At 43.2% G+C, this 19,110-nt stretch overlaps 1 protein-coding gene across 1 annotated transcript; it reads left to right on the forward strand.

The window, feature by feature from the left end:
* The first annotated feature begins 260 nt into the window (after nucleotides 1-260).
* On the forward strand, nucleotides 261-17,255 carry FXN (frataxin). The gene is made up of 5 exons (XM_070736270.1): nucleotides 261-475; nucleotides 3,374-3,471; nucleotides 6,546-6,666; nucleotides 7,658-7,755; nucleotides 16,983-17,255. Exons 1-5 carry the CDS (start codon nucleotides 338-340, stop codon nucleotides 17,137-17,139), a joined length of 612 nt encoding a protein of 203 aa, XP_070592371.1. The 5' UTR covers nucleotides 261-337; the 3' UTR covers nucleotides 17,140-17,255.
* The last annotated feature ends 1,855 nt before the right edge of the window (nucleotides 17,256-19,110 follow it).

A 19,110-nucleotide genomic window follows, 5' to 3' on the forward strand; every position in this document is an offset into this window, starting at 1 on the left:
GTACATTACAAGTAAACACATAAAATTGGGATAATTTCTTACATCTTTCCCCCTGCACTTTTGCTTTGTTCTTTCTTCACTTCCTTCTCGTGTCAGTTTATTAGCTTCTTGTGTTTTTAATGTAAAAAAAAAATCCAAAACGTTTTCTTTTTCTAAAAAAAATCCCACTTGGAAAAAAACCCAACGGCACTTGGGATCCTTCTCAGGCACCGCCAGAGGGAAGTCGCGGGCTTTCCTCAACTTCCACATAGCCGCCGTTCTCTGTGATTCGCTGGAAGGCGTCGCCACGACCAAAGGCGGGCCTCTCCCACAGCAGCGGCGGCGGCGGCCTGTCAACATGTGGAGCCGGGGAAGAGCCTGCGTCTTCTCGGCGGGACTGTTGCTTGGGGCCCGGCGTCTGAGCCAAGGTGCAGGCCGGAGGAAAGAGGCCCCGGCGACCACCGCCGCCGCTTCTTCCTTCTTTCTCAGCCAGTCGGTGAGCGTGCTTAGCTTGCGAGGGCGGAATGAAAGAAGACCACCAGGATACGTCCCGGTCGTCTTTTGGGGGGAGGGGGAGAGCAAATCTCGCCTCAGGATTTGAACTTTTATTTCCCGCCATTTTCGACGAGAAATGGGCGTCTCCTCCTCGGTTGGGGAGGATCTGCCCAGGGCCTCGGAAGTGCAGCCGCGGGGTCTTTGCCGTCCCTTCCTTCGAGCAGCATCGCTTTATCGCTTCTCCAGGGCTGTCCGTTTTACTTTGTAGACTTCAACTCACGGCATGCATAGGGTGGGGAATTCTGGGAGTTGAAGTCCACAGTTGTTGCTAAGGATTCGACAGCCCTGACTCGAGAGCTTTTGATAGGCTGAGGTAGTAAAAAAAGGACACCTTAGTCTAGGTCAGGGGTCTTCCAACCTTGGCCATTTTAAGACTTGTGGACTTCAACTCCCAGGAATTCTGGGAGTTGAAGGCCACAAGTCTTAAAGCGGCCAATGTTGGAGACCCCTGGCCCAGGCAATGCAATGGATATACTGTAATGCAAAGGGGTGTTAAAGCTCTTGGAGGCCACATTTGATGCCTTTCTAAAAGGCTGTTGAATTCTCTCCAGCTGGAAAGTTGAAAGAGGTGTGGCTACCTCAGATGCTAGAGATGTACCTACTACTTGCATTCCGTGGTGATATTTTTGCCAATCCAGAGGGAGGTTTTGAATGATTTCTGAACGCAAACAGATTCTTCAGCCTTCAAGAAATGCCTTTGTATTCTGTGCAAACTATGCATTGTTATCGCTTGCACTTAATCTTAGTTTGCACAAGGGAAAAAAACCCCAGTAGTTTATTGAGTCCTCTATTGAGTAGCATAGATTATTGAGTCCTCTAACTTGTTTAGAATAGAATTCTTTATTGGCCAAGTGTGATAGGACACACAAGGAATTTGTCTTGGTGCATATATTCGCAGTGTACATAAAAGAAAAGATACATTTGTCAATGTCAACAGTGGACAGTTATTGAGTCCTCTGAGTAGCATTGGTTATTGAGTCCTCTAACTTGTTTAGAATAGAATTCTTTATTGGCCAAGTGTGATAGGACACACAAGGAATTTGTCTTGGTGCATATATTCTCAGTGTACATAAAATAAAAGATACATTTGCCAATGTCAACAGTGGACAGTCTAAGGGTAAAGTTTTGGAGGCTTGGTGACGAAACTACAGAGTCAGGTAGTGAATTCCAGGCATTAACCACTTGGTTGCCAAAGTCATATTTTCTACAATCATGTTTGGAGGGATTCACTTTGAGTTTGTATCTGCTGTATGTTCATGTATTGTTGTGGTTGAAGCTGAAGTAGTCGTTGACAGGGAGGAAGTTGTAGCAGATGATTTTATGAGCTTTGCTTAGACGTAGTTTTAAACTTTCTGAGCCTAGGATTTTAAGTCTGGTTGTGTATAGCATTGCATATAATGAGACTTACTACTGAATGCATACCCATGGTAGTTTGCTTTTGTATTGGCTGAGGGGTTGTTCCTTTGCTTTTTTCATTCTTAGGAATTTATAGCAGTTTTCCAGTTTGTATCTCAAACCTTAATATATTTAGCGTTCTATAAAAGAAACAATAGTTCAATTAATGACCCCCTATGAGTGGAGCTTTTCAATAACACTAGTGTTTTAGCTGGTGGAGAGTGCTCTTCCTGCCCTTCTTCAAGTCACATTCACCCAGGAGTAAAGGCTGCAGTCCCTTTAATATGTGAGCACAGAGATAGTATCTGTAAAGTGATTCTGGGTGTTTATGGTATTAGAAAAAGAATGAGTGTGATGAGAACACATTGATCTCAAAAGACCAGTGATGCATGCATAAGTAAAGGAAAAGCTTTTTATGTTTTAACACAAAGTAATGATAGCAGAATAAAGGCACTGATACAGATTTTCATATACTGTATCAGTGCCTTTATTCTGCTATCATTACTTTGTGCTCTAAACTAAGCTTAGAATTAACTTTCTCACAAACAGTAGTAACTCAGGAAAGGGTGACCTCCTTAGCTTCAGCTTCAAAAATGTCTGTAAACTTTTGTGTTTATTCTCCTCCTTTTCTGTGTAAAGAACCAGGTGGCCTTTGAGGGTATAAGGAAAGGATGGAGTTAATAATCCCATCTGCTGCTTCTCCATGGCCCAGTTATTGGGGTTGTGACTTGTTCTAACTTAGCTTGATCTAAATTCTATTTGGATTTTGATAAGAAATTGGAGAAATAGTTGTAGGAATGAATCAACTACATGGGTTGTAATCGGTATTGTTATAGGTAGTCCTTCACTTATGAGCATGATTTTGGTTGTAAGTTGTAGTGATTGTAAATTCAATTGTCAGGTGATTAGGCTTGATTTTAAGGTCATTTTTACAACTATCACTAAATAAGTCGTTATGGCTTTTAAGTGAATCTTCCAGCACAATGATATTATCCAGTTGGCAATGAAATGTCTGCAAGAAAACAACCAAGGGTGAACCAAGAACAGTATAGGAAGTTTTAAATACACTTATATTTGAAAGTATCTCCCATGGCATGAAATTGAGTTGTGCTCATTTATAGAACTCAGTTGTATGTCATGGCGTCATGGCATTTGCTTCTAGCCTTCTTTAAAGCAGTTTTTCTCTAAATGTCTCAAAAATATAATTCACACAATTCTTTTCAGCCACACAACCTGAGAATTCTAGAAAATTTATTCATTCGTTCATTCAATTTCTACAACCAAGTGATTCTGGATGCCTTACAATTCTAAAATTATAAAACAATTTAAAATATTAACTCAATTTTAAAAAATCACAAAATAATTAAATTATAGTCCCAACTCATCTATAGGTCACTATTTTGGCAAAAGCTTGTTTAATTAAGTTGAAACTTTTTTTTTACAGGATGTTCATGTGCACTTTTTAGACCATGTTCTTGTAAACAGAATCAAGTCTATTCAACTTATATTTGAAAGAAGAACAGGAACTCTCATAGACAAAAGGTATGTCGTATGCATAATTGATAGTGTACTGTGTTATTTTTCCCCAAAGGTTAAATTATAAGCAAGGCAGAACTTGATATCTGGCCCTCAGCTAACCAGATTAGCTATTAACCAAAGCTACTGCCCATTGTGATTAAGTTTCACCAAGTAGGTGCTGACTCTTAGCAACCAATAGACAAACTTTGTCAAAAATTATCTGTTATCTACCTGGCCTTTTAAGTCTGCCAGTAGTGAATTAGTGAATTTCCTCGCATGCATGCGCACAACACCCATGCGTACAACACCCATGCTCTGCCCTGCGCATGTGCACAGGCCTCACTGAAGCCTCCAGACTTCGGACAGGCCCGTTGGGCTGTCTTTGGCCGTCCCCAGGTGTCAGGAGCAGTGTTCCCTCTAATTTTTTTCCAGTGTGGGCAGGAAAGTATAGTGTCTGAGCGGCAGTCCCTTCGGGACTGGGAGGCATAGAAGTCTAAATAAATAAATAAATAAAATGTGGGCGCACACTATCACGCGTATGCGAGTTCTGACATCCATAATTTGCTCCTGCTCCTTTCTCTCTCCTCCTTCCTCTCATCTCTTTCCTTTCCCTCCCTCTTTCTCTCTATCCTTTCTATCTCTAAATCTTTCTTTCTCACTCCATCATTCCCTCTTTTTCACCCTCCTTTTCTCTCTTTCCTTTCTCTCCCTCCCTTTCTCTCTATTTTTTATATCTCTTTCTTTCTCTCCCTCCTTCATTCCCTCTTTCTCTCCCTCCTTTTCTCTCTTTCCTTTCTCTCCCTCCCTTTCTCTCTATCCTTTATATCTCTCTTTCTTTCTCTCCCTCCTTCATTCCCTTTCTCTTTCCCTCCCTTCTTTTCTCTCCCTCTTTCTCTCTATCCATTATATCTCTCACTCTTTCTTTGTTTCTCTTCCTCCTTCATTCCCTCTTTCTCTCCCTCCTTTTCTCTCTCTTTCCTTTCTCTCCCTCCCTTTCTCTCTATCTTTTATATCTTTCTTTCTCTCCCTCCTTCATTCCCTCTTTCTCTTTCCCTCCCTCCCTTTCTCTCCCTTCCTCTTTCTATCCTTTCTATCTCTCACTCTTTCTTTGTTTCTCTTCCTCCTTCATTCCCTCTTTCTCTCCCTCCTTTTCTCTCTCTTTCCTTTCTCTCCCTCCCGCTTTCTCTCCAAGGGCTGCCTGTGCCTGCCCTGCCCGAACGGACCGCGTTCGGCATTGGCGCCCCTTTGGCAGCCTGTTTGGTGTCCCCCCCACAGACGGACATCGGGCTGGCGGCAGATCCACCCCGCCAGCCCACGCCCCCCCATGGATGGACATTGGGCTGGCAGCGGTTCCACCCTGCCACTCCCCCCACCCCCCACGGACGGACATCAGGCTGGCGGCTGATCCACCCCGCCAGCCCACACACACACCATGGACGGACATCGGGCTGGCAGCGGTCCAGCGGCTCCACAACCACCCCCTTCCATGGTAAGGGACTTACCCATCCTAGCCGGAAGGAGAAAGGAACAATTGATAAAGACAGACAGACTGTTTTAAAAAATTAAAACACTTAGTTAACAATCACAAGCCCCTGATGTAGAATGTTGCCCTCGCCATGGCCAGGGAGCAACCTTACTCCTATAGATAAATAAATAAGGACAAATCACTTATAAAGATAAATCACTTATGATGTTACCTTTACTTGATCAAATACAGGAATGAGATGACCTTCACATCTTAGTGATCCTCCTGGGTCACTCTGTTACACTGTAACTGTACACTGCCTGACGACCTCCTTCATCTGTCCCACCCAAAAAAACCCTACCATGTTGAGGCAGCACAAGCTGAGGAATGTTGGAGTTAAAGAATCCTTGTCGTCCCTCATTTAGTGTATTAAGTCACACTTTCTGGTGGCACTGATACTGTTAACTGAGCTGCATCTAACATTTATCTGACAGGCAGGATTAAATAACTTTCTTGTAACCTCTAGATGGCAGAAGAGAGCACCTTGGTAGATTTTTAAAATCCTGTACTGTACTATGGTCTGACTCCATAGGAGTTCCTTGCTAAATGTTACCCTTTCTTTTCTATCTTCTGCTTCAGGATAAATCTGTTATTGTTTACTTACAGGTGTTGGAGGTATCCTTAACTGTTGCCTTAGTTGTTGTATATAATGTTGCATTGAAACATTAGGGATATCACTAATTTAGCAGCATTACCGATCCATTGAGCCAGTTAGGTCTAGTATTTAAAGCACCAGGCTCCCAACTAGGAGATTATGAATTCTAGGCCCACTTTAGGCATGGAAGCCAATTGGGTCACTTTGGGCCAGTCTCTTATCAGCCCAATCCACCTCACAGGGTGCTTTTTGTGGAGAAAATAGGAGCAAGAGCTAATATGTTTGCAGCTTTGAGTTACAGTATTTGTAAAAATAATAAAGACAGGGTACAAATAAATATCGAACAACTTGTCCTTATTTTATTCTCACATGAGACAATGCAGGCTTAATTTACAAATCTCATCCAGAACATTTTTGGCAGATGTCCTTCCAAATGGTGATTCTGTTTTAGTAGTACTGAATATAATCTCTTAACTAGCTAGAAGACAGTTCTTTATTGAAATTATTTATTTCCTTATGTGCTAGGAAAGAAAATTAATTGTTCCTCCTGCATGGATAATGAAAGAACAACCAGGCTGAGGATGCTTTCCATTCCTGATAGAAAAGGAATTTGGCAATATATCAAAAGTTCCATTTGTTGCTTCTAGAAGTTCTGAAATATATTCAGTGGTTTGTCTCATAGAGGAGTAATTGCTACTATCTGATATACTATATTTCTATCATATCTAAATATTTTTTGAGAAGTAATATGCTAAGAATTCTTACATTAGATGGTTGCTCAGCTGATTTCTCTCTTCATGATCTATAATAAAGTTTCCCCCCATTCTTTATTAATAAAATCTACGATATACTTCCAACCTTAGCAGCAACAAATACCTTCAAGTAGTCTGAATTTTTTTCCTATGAATGTTTATAATCTCTCCCTCTTGTTTTCAGCAAGTAAATTTGAGCGAATCTTTGTTCACATGACTTTTACAGCTCATTAGATGAAACCAAGTATGAAAAACTTGCTGAAGAAACCTTGGAATCGTTAACAGATTTCTTTGAGGATTTGGCGGACAAGCCGTTTACTTCTAAAGATTACGATGTCTCCTTTGGGGTATAATGCTGCTGTTGCTTTTTTATAATTTTGGGGGGTGTATGTGTAAATTTTAACTTGTTTGTAATGGAACATTTAAAAACTCTTTATATGTTATTAATAATTGTGGCTGAAAATATTGGAGATTCTCCTATAGTTGCAGAATTCTAAAGTTATTATCAGAGGCAGTGTTTCTCAAGGGCAGTAAAATCACTGCTCAGCCAACTTCATGGAGCCCTCAGGTATATCACAGACCAGTGTATTTCTAAAAACCATGCAACCCCTGAATTAAATTGAAAAGGCCTGCAGAAATGAACAAACACACATCCTTCAAATTTGCGCATCATTTGGAAACCTTAGACACAATGCTATGTATGCCGACCCTGTCATTCTTTAATGTTGTTTCCTTAAGATGCGTTTAGCATTAAAGTTGAATTCAAACCGTTGTTTCATCTCTTCATGATTCTATATATCAAAAGAATTTGCCTGTGGAAATATTTTCCCTTGTCATACTTCAAAATTTGCATTCCCCACCCCCTTATATTTTTTTCTAACTGCAGAATAACTATTAAGCAGTGAAAGGAAAAAAATAATTACACTGTGGGCATTAAAAATAGGAGGCTGTCATCCAGAGGCATTTATTTTTCTCTTGTAGTTTGAATGGACTGTGTTGTGTTGTGAAACCAGAAGGTAGCATAAATGGGGGGGAAATTTAACAAGTGAGATGCCATTTTATGGTTTGCAATTATGAGTGCATTTATAGTATGTGTGACTTAGAACTAGTGTATATTTTTCTAAAATTCCCGGAAGATAATTAATAGAGAACAGGTTAACAAAAGCAAAGAGGAATTAAATGAAGCAAATAGTTTAATTTGGTTGAAATGTACTCATTTAACAGTGATAATGTGATTCTTTTAACTAGTAAAAGTAGCCTCTACTTAATATTTGAAAAATCTCTTGCACAACAATATTAATTCAAAGGTCTGCTTTTTTTTTACTTTTTATTCTTAAGAATGGAGTACTAACAGTGAAACTGGGTGGAAATATAGGAACGTATGTAATCAATAAACAGACACCAAATAAACAGATATGGCTCTCTTCTCCAATCAGGTGAGTTTAGTTTATAGGTTACAATGTTTGGAAAATTTGTAGTTGAACTAAAATACTTAATGCACAATTCATTTATGAGGTAGCATTCTGGAATTTCTAAATCAATAGTCTGGCCGTTCCAGGATTGTCCAGATTCTAGACTTTGATGCCATCTTCTAACAAAATTTCTCTGTTTAGCACATCACCTAGTTTTCTGTCTGCCAATCACCTATAAACCAACTTGAGGCTTGAATATTACTATCTACTAATGCTTTTGTCTCAGTTGAAAGACTATTGATTGGAAACCACTATTGAAGAAAACCATCCTTTGAGTCTGTAAAATCTATTAGTAAATAAAATACTGAAGGTAGCTGAATGGGTTATTTCTTTTATAAGCACACAACATCCAAATAATAAAGAGTGTGTCAGAAATGGTCAATTACTGTTCTCTAGAATAGATAGAAGAATGCCTTAGTTACATTCTTTTTCATAAGGAAGTCCTACTGGACTTAACAGTGTATGTTTATGTACCAATTATTATGCATAAAATAGAACACTTGTACGTATTTTAAGTTTAAGTTTAAGTTTAATCAGATTTGTATGCCGCCCCTCTCCGCAGACTCGGGGCGGCTCACAGCAATAACAATACAATGTAAAACAAATCTAATATTTAAGTTAATTTAAAAAACACCACAAATTAAAACCAATCATACACACTAGCGTACCATGCATAAATTTTATAAGCCTAGGGGGAGGCTTTTATAAGTAATTACCAGTTGAGTACATGTAAAAATAAACCAACAAGCAGATTCAAGCCAGACATACATTAGATTACATCCTAATTTTTGATAAAAGGTGACTAAAAGAAAAATGTCCGTAGCTTTAAAATACAGTGGTACCTCTACTTAAGAACTTAATTCGTTCTGTGACCAGGTTCTTAAGTAGAACAGTTCTTAAGTAGAAGGAATATTTCCCATAAGAATCAATGTAAAAGCAAATAATGCGTGCAAACCCATTAGGAAAGAAATAAAAGCTCAGAATTTGGGCGGGAGGAGGAGGAGGAAGAAGAGGAAAAGGAGTTGCTGCCGAAAGAAGAAGGTGAGGTGAGGAGAATCAAAAAAATCCAAAACTTTAAGGCTTAAAAAAAAAAAGAGGGACTCTGACGCAGTGAGGAGGAGCACACATCTCCCATACACCCAGCATGAGGCTGTCTCCCATATAGTGCCAGAGAGAGAAACCCAGGCGGGCGAGAGGGGAGAACCTCCCGCTCCTTTGATCGAAAGGCAGCTGCTGCTGCTACCTGCTTCCTCTTCCTTCCCATGCTGAAGGGCTCCCCTCCTCTCTCTCTCTCTCTCTTTGTAGCCGGCGCCTTTCTTTCACTGTGGTGGCTCCTCAGTTTGGCTGAAGCCGAGTTGATTTGGCCAGGGCGAAGCGCCCCTTTTTGCCTTTCCGCGCCCAGATGCTTCAGGAGGCAACCTCGCACTGGGTGTGTGGTAGGCAACGCGAGGGAGTCACCACAGTGGTTTATTCCTTCTCCAAGCGCCCAGAGAAAGGAAAACACTCCATTCACTCTGAGCTGCCTGGAGTCAAGGGAGCGTTTCTTTTTTCTGGGTGCTGGCAGAGATTTATTCCCTGTCCAAGCGCCCAGAGAAAGGAAAATGCTTCGTTCTCTCTGGACTGCCAAAGCCTCCTTAAGTGCCACCGAAAGGCTCCTCTGGCAGCACAGAAAGGCCCGAGATGGCCAGGATCATAGTTCCCTCTAAGCTGAGCAGTGAGCAATCGCTCACTTAAAAATCATCATCAACTCAGAGTTTTCCAAACCTGCCCAGAAGCCGAGAGGGAAAGAGTGAAAGGGAAGGAGAGAGAGAGGAAAAGAGGAAGAGAGAGAAACAGATAGAAAAAAGAGAGGAAGGAAAAGAGAAAGAAAGAGAAACAGGAGTAAGGAAGAGAGAAAGAAAATCAAAATCTAGTTTGAAACTAGCTCAACTATTTAAGTGGCATTTTGATATTGATAGAGTTGCCCTATTATGAGCTCACTGTTATAGACACACAGTACAGTATTTTATTTTGAAATTCTCTGAGGCAAAACAGGGTGGGTTTTTTATTTGTTTGTTTGTTTGTTTGTTTATTTATTATTTCTGTGCTGCCCAGTCCCGAAGGGACTGCCGCTCAGACACTATACTTTTCCGCCCCCCCCCCCCAAAAAAATTAGAGGGGACACTGGCCAGGATTAAAGGGAGAATGGCAGGAAACTGGCCGGGCCTTCGTGCCGCTCTCAAATTTCCTGGGAAATTTTTCCGGGTTCGGGTTCTTAAGTAGAAAATGGTTCTTGAGAAGAGGCAAAAAAATCTTGAACACCCGGTTCTTATCTAGAAAAGTTCTTAAGTAGAGGCATTCTTAGGTAGGGGTACCACTGTAGTTAAAATTATTAGGAAACTCAGGGGTGGGTTTTAACTTACCTCGCTGCCAGTTTGTTTCCTCCTCACTTTTCACACACACACGCATGCACAGTGCCAGAATTTCTTTTAAAAATGCAAAAAAAAAAAGCCAAAACCAAGATGGCAACGCATGCAATGGAAATTCGACTTCTGCGCATGCTCAGAAGTTCCCGTGGTAAATTTTTTTCCCCAGTAGCATGTGGGTGGACCTGCCTGGAGATGGATAGAGGAGCGGTGTCTTGGTTCCTAAGACCATTGGATATATGTTTTCTGATGGTCTAAGGCAGGGGTCCCCAAACTTTTTACACAGGGGGCCAGTTCACTGTCCCTCGGACTATTGGAGGGCCGGACTATTAAAAAAACCTATGAACAAATCCCTATGCACACTGCACATACCTTATTTTAAAGTAAAAAACAAAATGGGAACGTACTATTTAGAGCGGGGGGGGGGAAGAAGTCTGAAATTCATATATGTTTATGTTTTGTTTTTAATTTTCTTTTGTTAACATCTGATTGGCTATACAAGGTTTTCTTGGCTTATAGAAAAATGTATAAAGAAAGAAGGAAGCACTTTGGCATAATGGTTAATAAGTTAGAAATATAATTGGTGTACTTTTTTGAGGAAGGAATTTAATTGAAAGAAAATGAATGTAACTGGATGACAAAATTAGAAAAAAAAACTTTTGCAACTTTTTTGATTATTGATATTAGTTACTAACAAAATACCGCATTTTATTCATGGAAAATTAGATGTGCTTCTGTCACTCACCCGCGGGCCGGATAAATGGCCTCAGCGGGCCACATGCGGCCCGCGGGCCATAGTTTGGGGACCGCTGGTCTAAGGCGACCACTGTGAAAGGGGTCGCGGCCCACAGAGTGAGAACCTCTGCTGTAGAGTATTCTCCGTACTGAAGGAGTGGGTCCAGCAGTCACATGGGTTGCTCCTGTCCAATCCGTTGGAACTGAGCCTAGTATTAAAAAAGACTGCTGGATCCGCCCCTTCCCCAGAATTCGCTCAGTTCGCATCCTCGGATGTGTGTGAATGCTCGTTCCTCTCGATAAAACACCTTCCCTTCGATCTCTCTTCAATAGCAAGTAAGATTTTTCCATTACTCAGCTTGCCGGCAGTTTTTTTTCTCAGCCCTACAGGGCTTTGAGTTGGGGGAGAAGTTAGCGGCTCAGCCATTTGCGGTTTTTCCCTTCGTGCTGTAGCCGCGGCCGGTTTGTTAACTCCGGCCTTGGAGGTCCTGCCGTGAGCAAGCTTTATTTTTTTCAACTAATTAAGGGCTATTTACCTCCCGCGGTGTGGGACTTGTTTTGTCTCCCGGGCTTAGTCGCTCCTATTGCAAATAACGGAGCAGTTATTTTGGCGCCAAGGCTCTGACGCCCAGTAAGTTGCACTTTCGGTTCTGCCCTAAGGGGTCGGCCATTAGTGCCTACAGCCCGCCGCCTGACCCTGGAGTCGTCGCTTTGAGTTCCCTCGGGCCTATTCTCCACGGAAGTGGCCTCCAACCAGTGTGCCTTGGTTTTTCTTAAAGTTAAGTTAGTGAGGCCTGCCACGCTGCACTTAAGGACAAGAACTCTTGGTATCGCCCAGGATTGCCTCTTAAGGCGCAGCTGCTCCTGGGCCTAGGAGCAGGGTCACCTATCCTCTTGGGAATTCCACAAAATAATTCTTCTCTCCCCTATTTTTTGGCTCAAGCCTTGTCTTCTGTAATTGCTCAGACTATGGCTTCCCTTCCCAAGAGAGGCACTACCAAAGGTTCCAAAGAGGTTAGGCCTACTGGTAATCCTTCTGAGCTTCCCCAGGCCTCTTCCTCCTCTTCCTCAGGCTCTCAGTCTTTAGCCAAGCCCACTAGGGCTGAGAAGAGAAGGGACCTAGCCCTACAAAAAATACATGATAAATCAGCCAAACGTTTTAAGGTGCAGGCCCAAGTGCATATCAACCCTACCCCCCCGGAGGCCTCTAACCTGCCTCCCTCTGGGGTACCTGTGCTATCCCTGGATGAGCCAAACCTAAATCCACCCCAACCTAACCTATGGGGTTTAGGTCCAGAGGAGCCAGATATTACCGAGGATTTCCCCCAGCCAGAACCTGTTCAGGGCCTCAGGGATCCTCAGGCTTTTCCGGCTGATATTTCTTCCTTGCCACCGGAGTTTCAGTCTATCTTGACTATTCTGACTAACACTATTGATGCTAGACTCTCATCTTTAAATGTACCTCCTCTGTCTCATCCTCCCCCTCGCTCCTCCCGTCCCGTGAGTTCTTCTCCTTCCTACAGAGCCCCAGTCATGGAGGTCTCTGACTCCTCTCAGGAAGAGGATGAGGACGTGGATGCAGAAGAGGATGATGACCCCTTTCAGCGTCTGTCGGAGGATGAGGAATCTCAGATTAAGATTCCAGCCCCAGCTGCTATTTTCCCTTCGCAGCTTTTCAAATCTCTCCTGCTAAAAGCTAGAGTATCCACGGGGCTAGCCGGGCAAGAGAAGCAAGCTACTCCTTCCACAGACCCCCCAGAGGAAAATCTTCCTTACTTCATGGAGGAACAGGAAGACAATGAGGTAATTCCTATGCCCAAGTTGTTTAAGGATGCCTTGCTTAAACAGTGGGACCACCCAACCATAGGCTTCACTCCCACTCCCAAGGACAAGAAGCTCTACAAGCTCTCCCCCTCCTATGAGGAACTCCTAACATGTCCCAGGCCAGATGAACCAGTGAAGACGCTCCACTCAACGGCTGCCATGCCTGGCGAGGCAGAGGAGGTCCTCCGGCCAGAGGACAAACGACTTGAACAAATGCTCAAAAGAAGTCTCCTTGCAGACTCATGGGCCATTAAGAGTGCTGCAGCGGCATCCTTCTTTTCCAGAGCTATGCTCTTATGGCTTCGTCAGCTCCAACTACACCTGCCTCCAGATGACTTACGGGGCCAACAGGATTTCAACAAAATTTTCGCAGCTGCCCAATATATAGCAGATGCTACTCTCCAATCTTCCAGATTTGCAGCCAGATCAGTAGCAGCCTCCACAACGGCCAGAAGGCTTCTATGGCTCCGCCCTTGGCAGGCGGGGGTAAGACAGAAATGGCAGTTAGCTATGGGTCCACTGAAACGTAACCTCCTCTTCGGAGATCTTCTGGACCCTCTCCTTACGGAAAACGCAGACAAGAAAAAGGTCTTGGGACCTACCACCAAGAAGGCCCCGAAACCGCAGTCCTTTCGGCGCACCGGGCGTCAGCAGGATCAAAGCTTCGCATTTCACAAGAGCCCAGGTCAGTATTCCCCTCGCTTTCGATCCCAAGCTAGAACCACCAGGGGCAGAGGGTCCCGCTATCAGAGAGGATCCTCTACTACCAGAACTTCCAAAAGAACCAGATGGTAAGTTTTCTCACCTGCCTATAGGCGGTCGCCTAGCCTGGTTCTCTTCCGCCTGGCACCGCTCTTGTAAGGACCCCTGGGTCATTGACACAGTGGAAAGGGGCCTAAGGTTAGAGTTTATTTCTTCTCCCCCTAACCGTTTTATTTCTTGTCCCTCTCCCAGTTCCTCTCCATCTCGTATTCGAATGGAGGAGGCTATTTCTCATTTGTTGACTATTAGAGCTATTCAACCGGTCCCCTCTCTCCAGAGAGGTTTAGGCTTCTATTCCATCCTCTTCATGGTCCCTAAGACTTCTGGAGGCTGGAGAGCCATCTTGGACCTAAAGAAATTAAACCGCTTCATTAAATATAGAAAATTCAAAATGCACTCCCTATCTTCCATTTTATCAGCTCTTCATCGAGGAGACTTTATGGTGTCTCTAGATCTCACTGAGGCCTACCTCCATATCCCCATTGCCAAGGTCCATAGGAGATTTCTGCGCTTTGCCTTTCAAGGCAGGCATTTTCAGTATAGGGCTATGCCTTTTGGGCTCTCCTCAGCTCCCAGGGTTTTCACTAAACTCTTGGGATCCTTGGCGGCTCATATCCGGGCCTCTCCCATTCATATTTTATGTTATTTAGATGACATTTTAATTCATGGTAATTCCAGAGCTGGTGTAGCTGCAGACCTCTCCTCTACCATGTCGGTTCTACAGAACCATGGTTTTTCCATAAACCTTAACAAGAGTCATCTTGATCCATCCACTTCCATCCTGCATCTGGGGACTATCATTAATTCCGAAATATCCCAGGTTTTTCTCTCCAATGAGAGAAAACGCAGCATTTTGGATCTCATTGCTCGCATCCTGCCCCAGCAATCGGCCTCCATTGTCACCCTATCCTCCCTTTTGGGTAAGATGGTGTCATGTATTGGTATTGTTCCCTGGGCCCGCCTTCACGCCAGGGAACTTCAATGGCTACTATTACCATTTCAGAGATCAGGCCACAGCAACTCGAACCGACGCATCACCATCCCACCGACGGTTCGCAGATCCCTCAAGTGGTGGACTTCTCCAGCCCTAGACAAGGGATCCCCCTTCCGGTGTCCCGACCAGTTTGTAGTCACCACAGATGCCAGCCTCTCGGGCTGGGGAGCCCACGCCCAAGGTCTTTTAGCTCAGGGCACATGGTCACCGGAGGAGGCTTCCAAGCCCATCAATTGGCTAGAATTAAGAGCCGTGTCTCTAGCTCTAAAGCAATTCCAACCTCACATATCCAACCAACATGTGCTGATTCTCACCGACAATATAGCCACCAAAAGCCATATTTGCAGACAGGGAGGCACAAGATCCAAGGCCCTCATGAGGGAGGCCCTGAAGTTGGGTCTTTGGGCAGAGAAAAATCTCCAATCGCTTCTAGCCGATCACATCTCGGGGAGCCTCAACGTCCAAGCGGACTGGCTCTCACGAGCCACCATAGATCCAGGCGAGTGGAATCTCCATCAGTCACTGTTCCACCAAATCTGCCTCAGGTTCGGCCATCCAGTGTTGGATCTATTCGCGACCAGAGACAATACCCAGCTTCCCCGCTTCATCTCCAGGTTCCCGTCTCCGGGAGCGGAGGCAGTCAATGCCCTCAGGAGTCCTTGGCCTCCAGGCCTACTGTATGCCTTCCCTCCAATTCCAATTCTGCCAGACGTGATCAACAAAATCCTCCTGGAGAAAGCACGTGTAATCCTGATTGCCCCTCACTGGCCTCGCAGACCCTGGTTCGCGGACCTTCAACAACTGTCCGTCCAGGACCCCTGGCGACTCCCCGCTTCGGAGGATATGTTGCGGCAGGGGGCCTCCTTCCATCCGGATCCAGAGTGGTTCCACCTCACCGCCTGGCTGTTATCCGGAGGGACTTAGACCTGCGAGGGTATGACCCAGACACAGTGGAAATCATTCTGAAATCTAGAAGGGGGTCTACCAATCGGATCTACGACCATACTTGGTCCAAATTTCATCAGTGGTGCTCGCAGGAGGGCTTATCCCCCCTGTGTCTTCCCATACACAGGTTAATCGCCTTCCTTATGAAAGGTTTTCACCAAGGTCTCTCTACCAGCACCATCCGCCGCCATCTGGCCGCTATCTCTTCCGTCTTGGCGGGGCCTCGCAGGCAGCCCCTACGCTCCCTTCCAGAAATCCAAGAATTTCTAAGAGGAGTGGCCAATCTCAGGCCTTCTAAAATCCACAGATATCCAACCTGGGACTTGCCACGGGTTCTCCACTCTCTTACTCAAGCACCTTACGAACCCCTGAACTCTGCGTCCCTCAGGTACCTATCCTTCAAGGTAGCATTCCTGGTGGCGATTACTTCCGCCCGACGCATATCTGAGTTGGCAGCCCTTTCTATCAGACAGGACCTCTGTCAGTTTCATCAGGATAAGGTGGTTCTGCGGCTGGACCCCACCTTTCTACCCAAGGTCAGTTCCATGTTCCACAGATCTCAGGATATCGTTTTACCTTCTTTCTGTCTCCAACGAGAGCATCCCCTGGCGATTAGATGGCACACTCTAGATCTCACTAGAGCGCTAAAGATTTATATCCAACGCACAAGATCCATCCGGAGATCTGAAGCACTCTTCATAGCCTACCATCCCAGATCCTTGGGATCCAGAGTGTCTTCCACAGTAATAGGTCGTTGGATCAGAGGGGCCATCTCAAAGGCCTACGAGACAGCTTCCCTCTCCATTCCAAGGAATATTACAGCGCATTCCACCAGAAGTGCTGCCACATCTGCCGCTTGGGCGACTCAGGCTCCGTTGGAAGAAGTCTGCAAAGCAGCCACTTGGGCCTCGCCAAATTCCTTTATAAAACACTACAAGATTGATTCGTACGCATCAGCAGACGCTGCCTTCGGAAGAAGAGTACTCCAATCCGTTATCTCTCACGATAGCAATGTACTCCCACCCTAGGGACCTATCTCTTGGGTATGTCCCATGTGACTGCTGGACCCACTCCTTCAGTACGGAGAATAGGCGTTGATTGCTTACCTGAACGCCTCTTCTCGTACGGTGAGTGGGTACAGCAGTCACTTCCCGCCCTTGTATGTGTCTTCTTTACCTTCTATTCTATTTTCTTATAACACATGAGAGTTGAACATTAAAGAGCTTCACTACTGAGCCTAGTCTACGGATTCGCGAATTCTGGGGAAGGGGCGGATCCAGCAGTCTTTTTTAATACTAGGCTCAGTTCCAACGGATTGGACAGGAGCAACCCATGTGACTGCTGTACCCACTCACCGTACGAGAAGAGGCGTTCAGGTAAGCAATCAACGCCTATTCTCCCATTTTATGCAAAGCTATGTATGAGTTTTATGAATTAGTGTGAACAAATGCTTTTATTTATGCATGTTACATTATATTTTGTAAATGTTTACGTTTTAGCTCTCTCATGTCTTTAATTTTTCACAGTGGGCCAAAGCGTTATGACTGGACTGGAAAAAATTGGATTTATTCTCACGATGGCATTTCTCTTCATGATCTATTGTCAAAGGAACTTTCACTTGCTTTAGCAATTGAATTGGATTTATCAACTTTAACACATGCTGGTGAAGAACCTAATTCTTGATATCTATCTATAAAAATGCAAAGGCTTTGGACTTGGACCCATTTCTTCCTTCCTCATGGTATACTAGTTGTAATATGTTCGTCCAAATCTATTTTATTAAACACTAATGAAAAATGTGTTTTTTTCTATATGTTTTTGTTCTTTTTCTTGGGTTGCAAGCATAACAGTGGTGAAATATTTCTGCAAGATTGTATCCAATTGTAGAAGTGTGATAGCAATAGCACTTAGACTTAGATATCACTTCTCAGTGCTTTACAGCCCTCTCTCTAAGTGGTTTACAGAGTGAGCACACTGCCCCCAACAATCTGGGTCCTCATTTTACCCACCTCAGAAGGATGAAAGGCTGAGTGAACCTTGAGCTGGTGAGATTCCAACTTTGCATGAAGTACTCTAATAATCCTTATAAAAGTGAATCTAATTATTGGGATATTTATTTTTTTAAATCAGAAACAGACTTGTTGAAATACTAAGCCTACCTATTTCATGTGTATAATTAGAAAACCTGAATTTATGTTTAACTTTGAAATAAGGAGTGGAAATTATTAAAATAATGGTGAACTGCATAGAAAAAGTGGGATTAATTGCAACTTCCTCCTAATTAAATGCAACATTAGATTTTAAGGGGGAAGAAAGTAGGGCTATACAAAGCAGTTGAAAAATTGTTTTCAAAGCATATTTTGTAAGACTCAAAAGCTATTCTCAATCCATTTAAAGAATCTGTAACTGTATGAGATCTTATCCTGTAGCTCACATCTAGGCAGCTTCGGTCCCAAACTTGGATTGGCCTCCAATAATTTTCTGAGGATCAAATAACATCAAAAGGCAGGGACCAGGTTTCCTGAAACTTTATTTATATGTTCCTCACAGAGACACATTGTTAACATGTGGTCTTACCTATATGTGGCATTCTCTACATGTGTAAACAAAGGAGGATCAAGGTGTTCTTGGTTTGAGAAGTCTCCACTTAGTGGGGGAAGCATATATGTATCTTGGACAAAAAGCAAAGCTTTGGGGGACCATCTCCAACTATGGAGAGAAGCTTGCAAGCCAAATTTTGTTCACAGACTGGAGGCTGCTATAGTTGTATATAATTCAAGAATGAATGCAAATTTGAAACCAAACTCCAACAAAACTGATATGATGAGGATTAGCTTTTGATACTTACATAGAGGCTGACATGGCTGAATTTCACAATATCTGGTGTTAAATTAGTCTCTTTGTAGTCTTGGGTTGTTTTCTGTCTCATATGAGAATTGCTTCCAAGCTTTGGATGTAGCAAAGAAGGTCCATGTATTGTAGACTTTTTCTCTTAACTTGGACTTATTTTCTGTAGCTCCAGTGCCCTTGAATCACAATGTCCTCTAACAATGAGCTAAAAGTGATAGTAAACTACAGTATATAAAAATCATTTTTGATTAGTGGCAGCATTTGAATGGAAGCCAAGATATTTTGGATCACGCCCTCCTTAGAATTTTTTTTTTAAATAAAAGTAAATACTTCAAAACTATTTCATTATAGTGCCTTTTTAAAACATTGTAACCAGAGTTTAGTTCTTCAACAAATTTCTTAAATTTACTTTTTAAAAAGATTTGCTTAGATTTGAATCATGTTTGTGCTTGCCTTTTATTTACAGTACAAGGCAGAGTTCAACAATAAAACGTAAGTTCCTCCTCCTGCCACTATTCCTTGCAAAAAATACATTGTTGAACAGTGAGATAGGATCTTTTAGTTACTTGTTGCAAACGTGCTACAACATATCTAACTTCTGGAATTCTGCATTTTTTCAAATGTTAGACATGTTAACTATTCTTTCTGACATTGAGAACTTCTGAATTTTTATTAATAGTATTGTGGTATCGGAACATGAGGGAATCTGCTGGGAATTGGAATTGGAAGGAACCTCTTGATTTGCAGAAAATAAAATAGGGATGGGAAAAAACTCAAAAGCCCCATTAAGAGTGTCATCATTCT

The sequence above is a fragment of the Erythrolamprus reginae genome, chromosome 2 (genome assembly GCF_031021105.1).
Source record: "Erythrolamprus reginae isolate rEryReg1 chromosome 2, rEryReg1.hap1, whole genome shotgun sequence".
Classification (NCBI taxonomy): domain Eukaryota; kingdom Metazoa; phylum Chordata; class Lepidosauria; order Squamata; family Dipsadidae; genus Erythrolamprus; species Erythrolamprus reginae.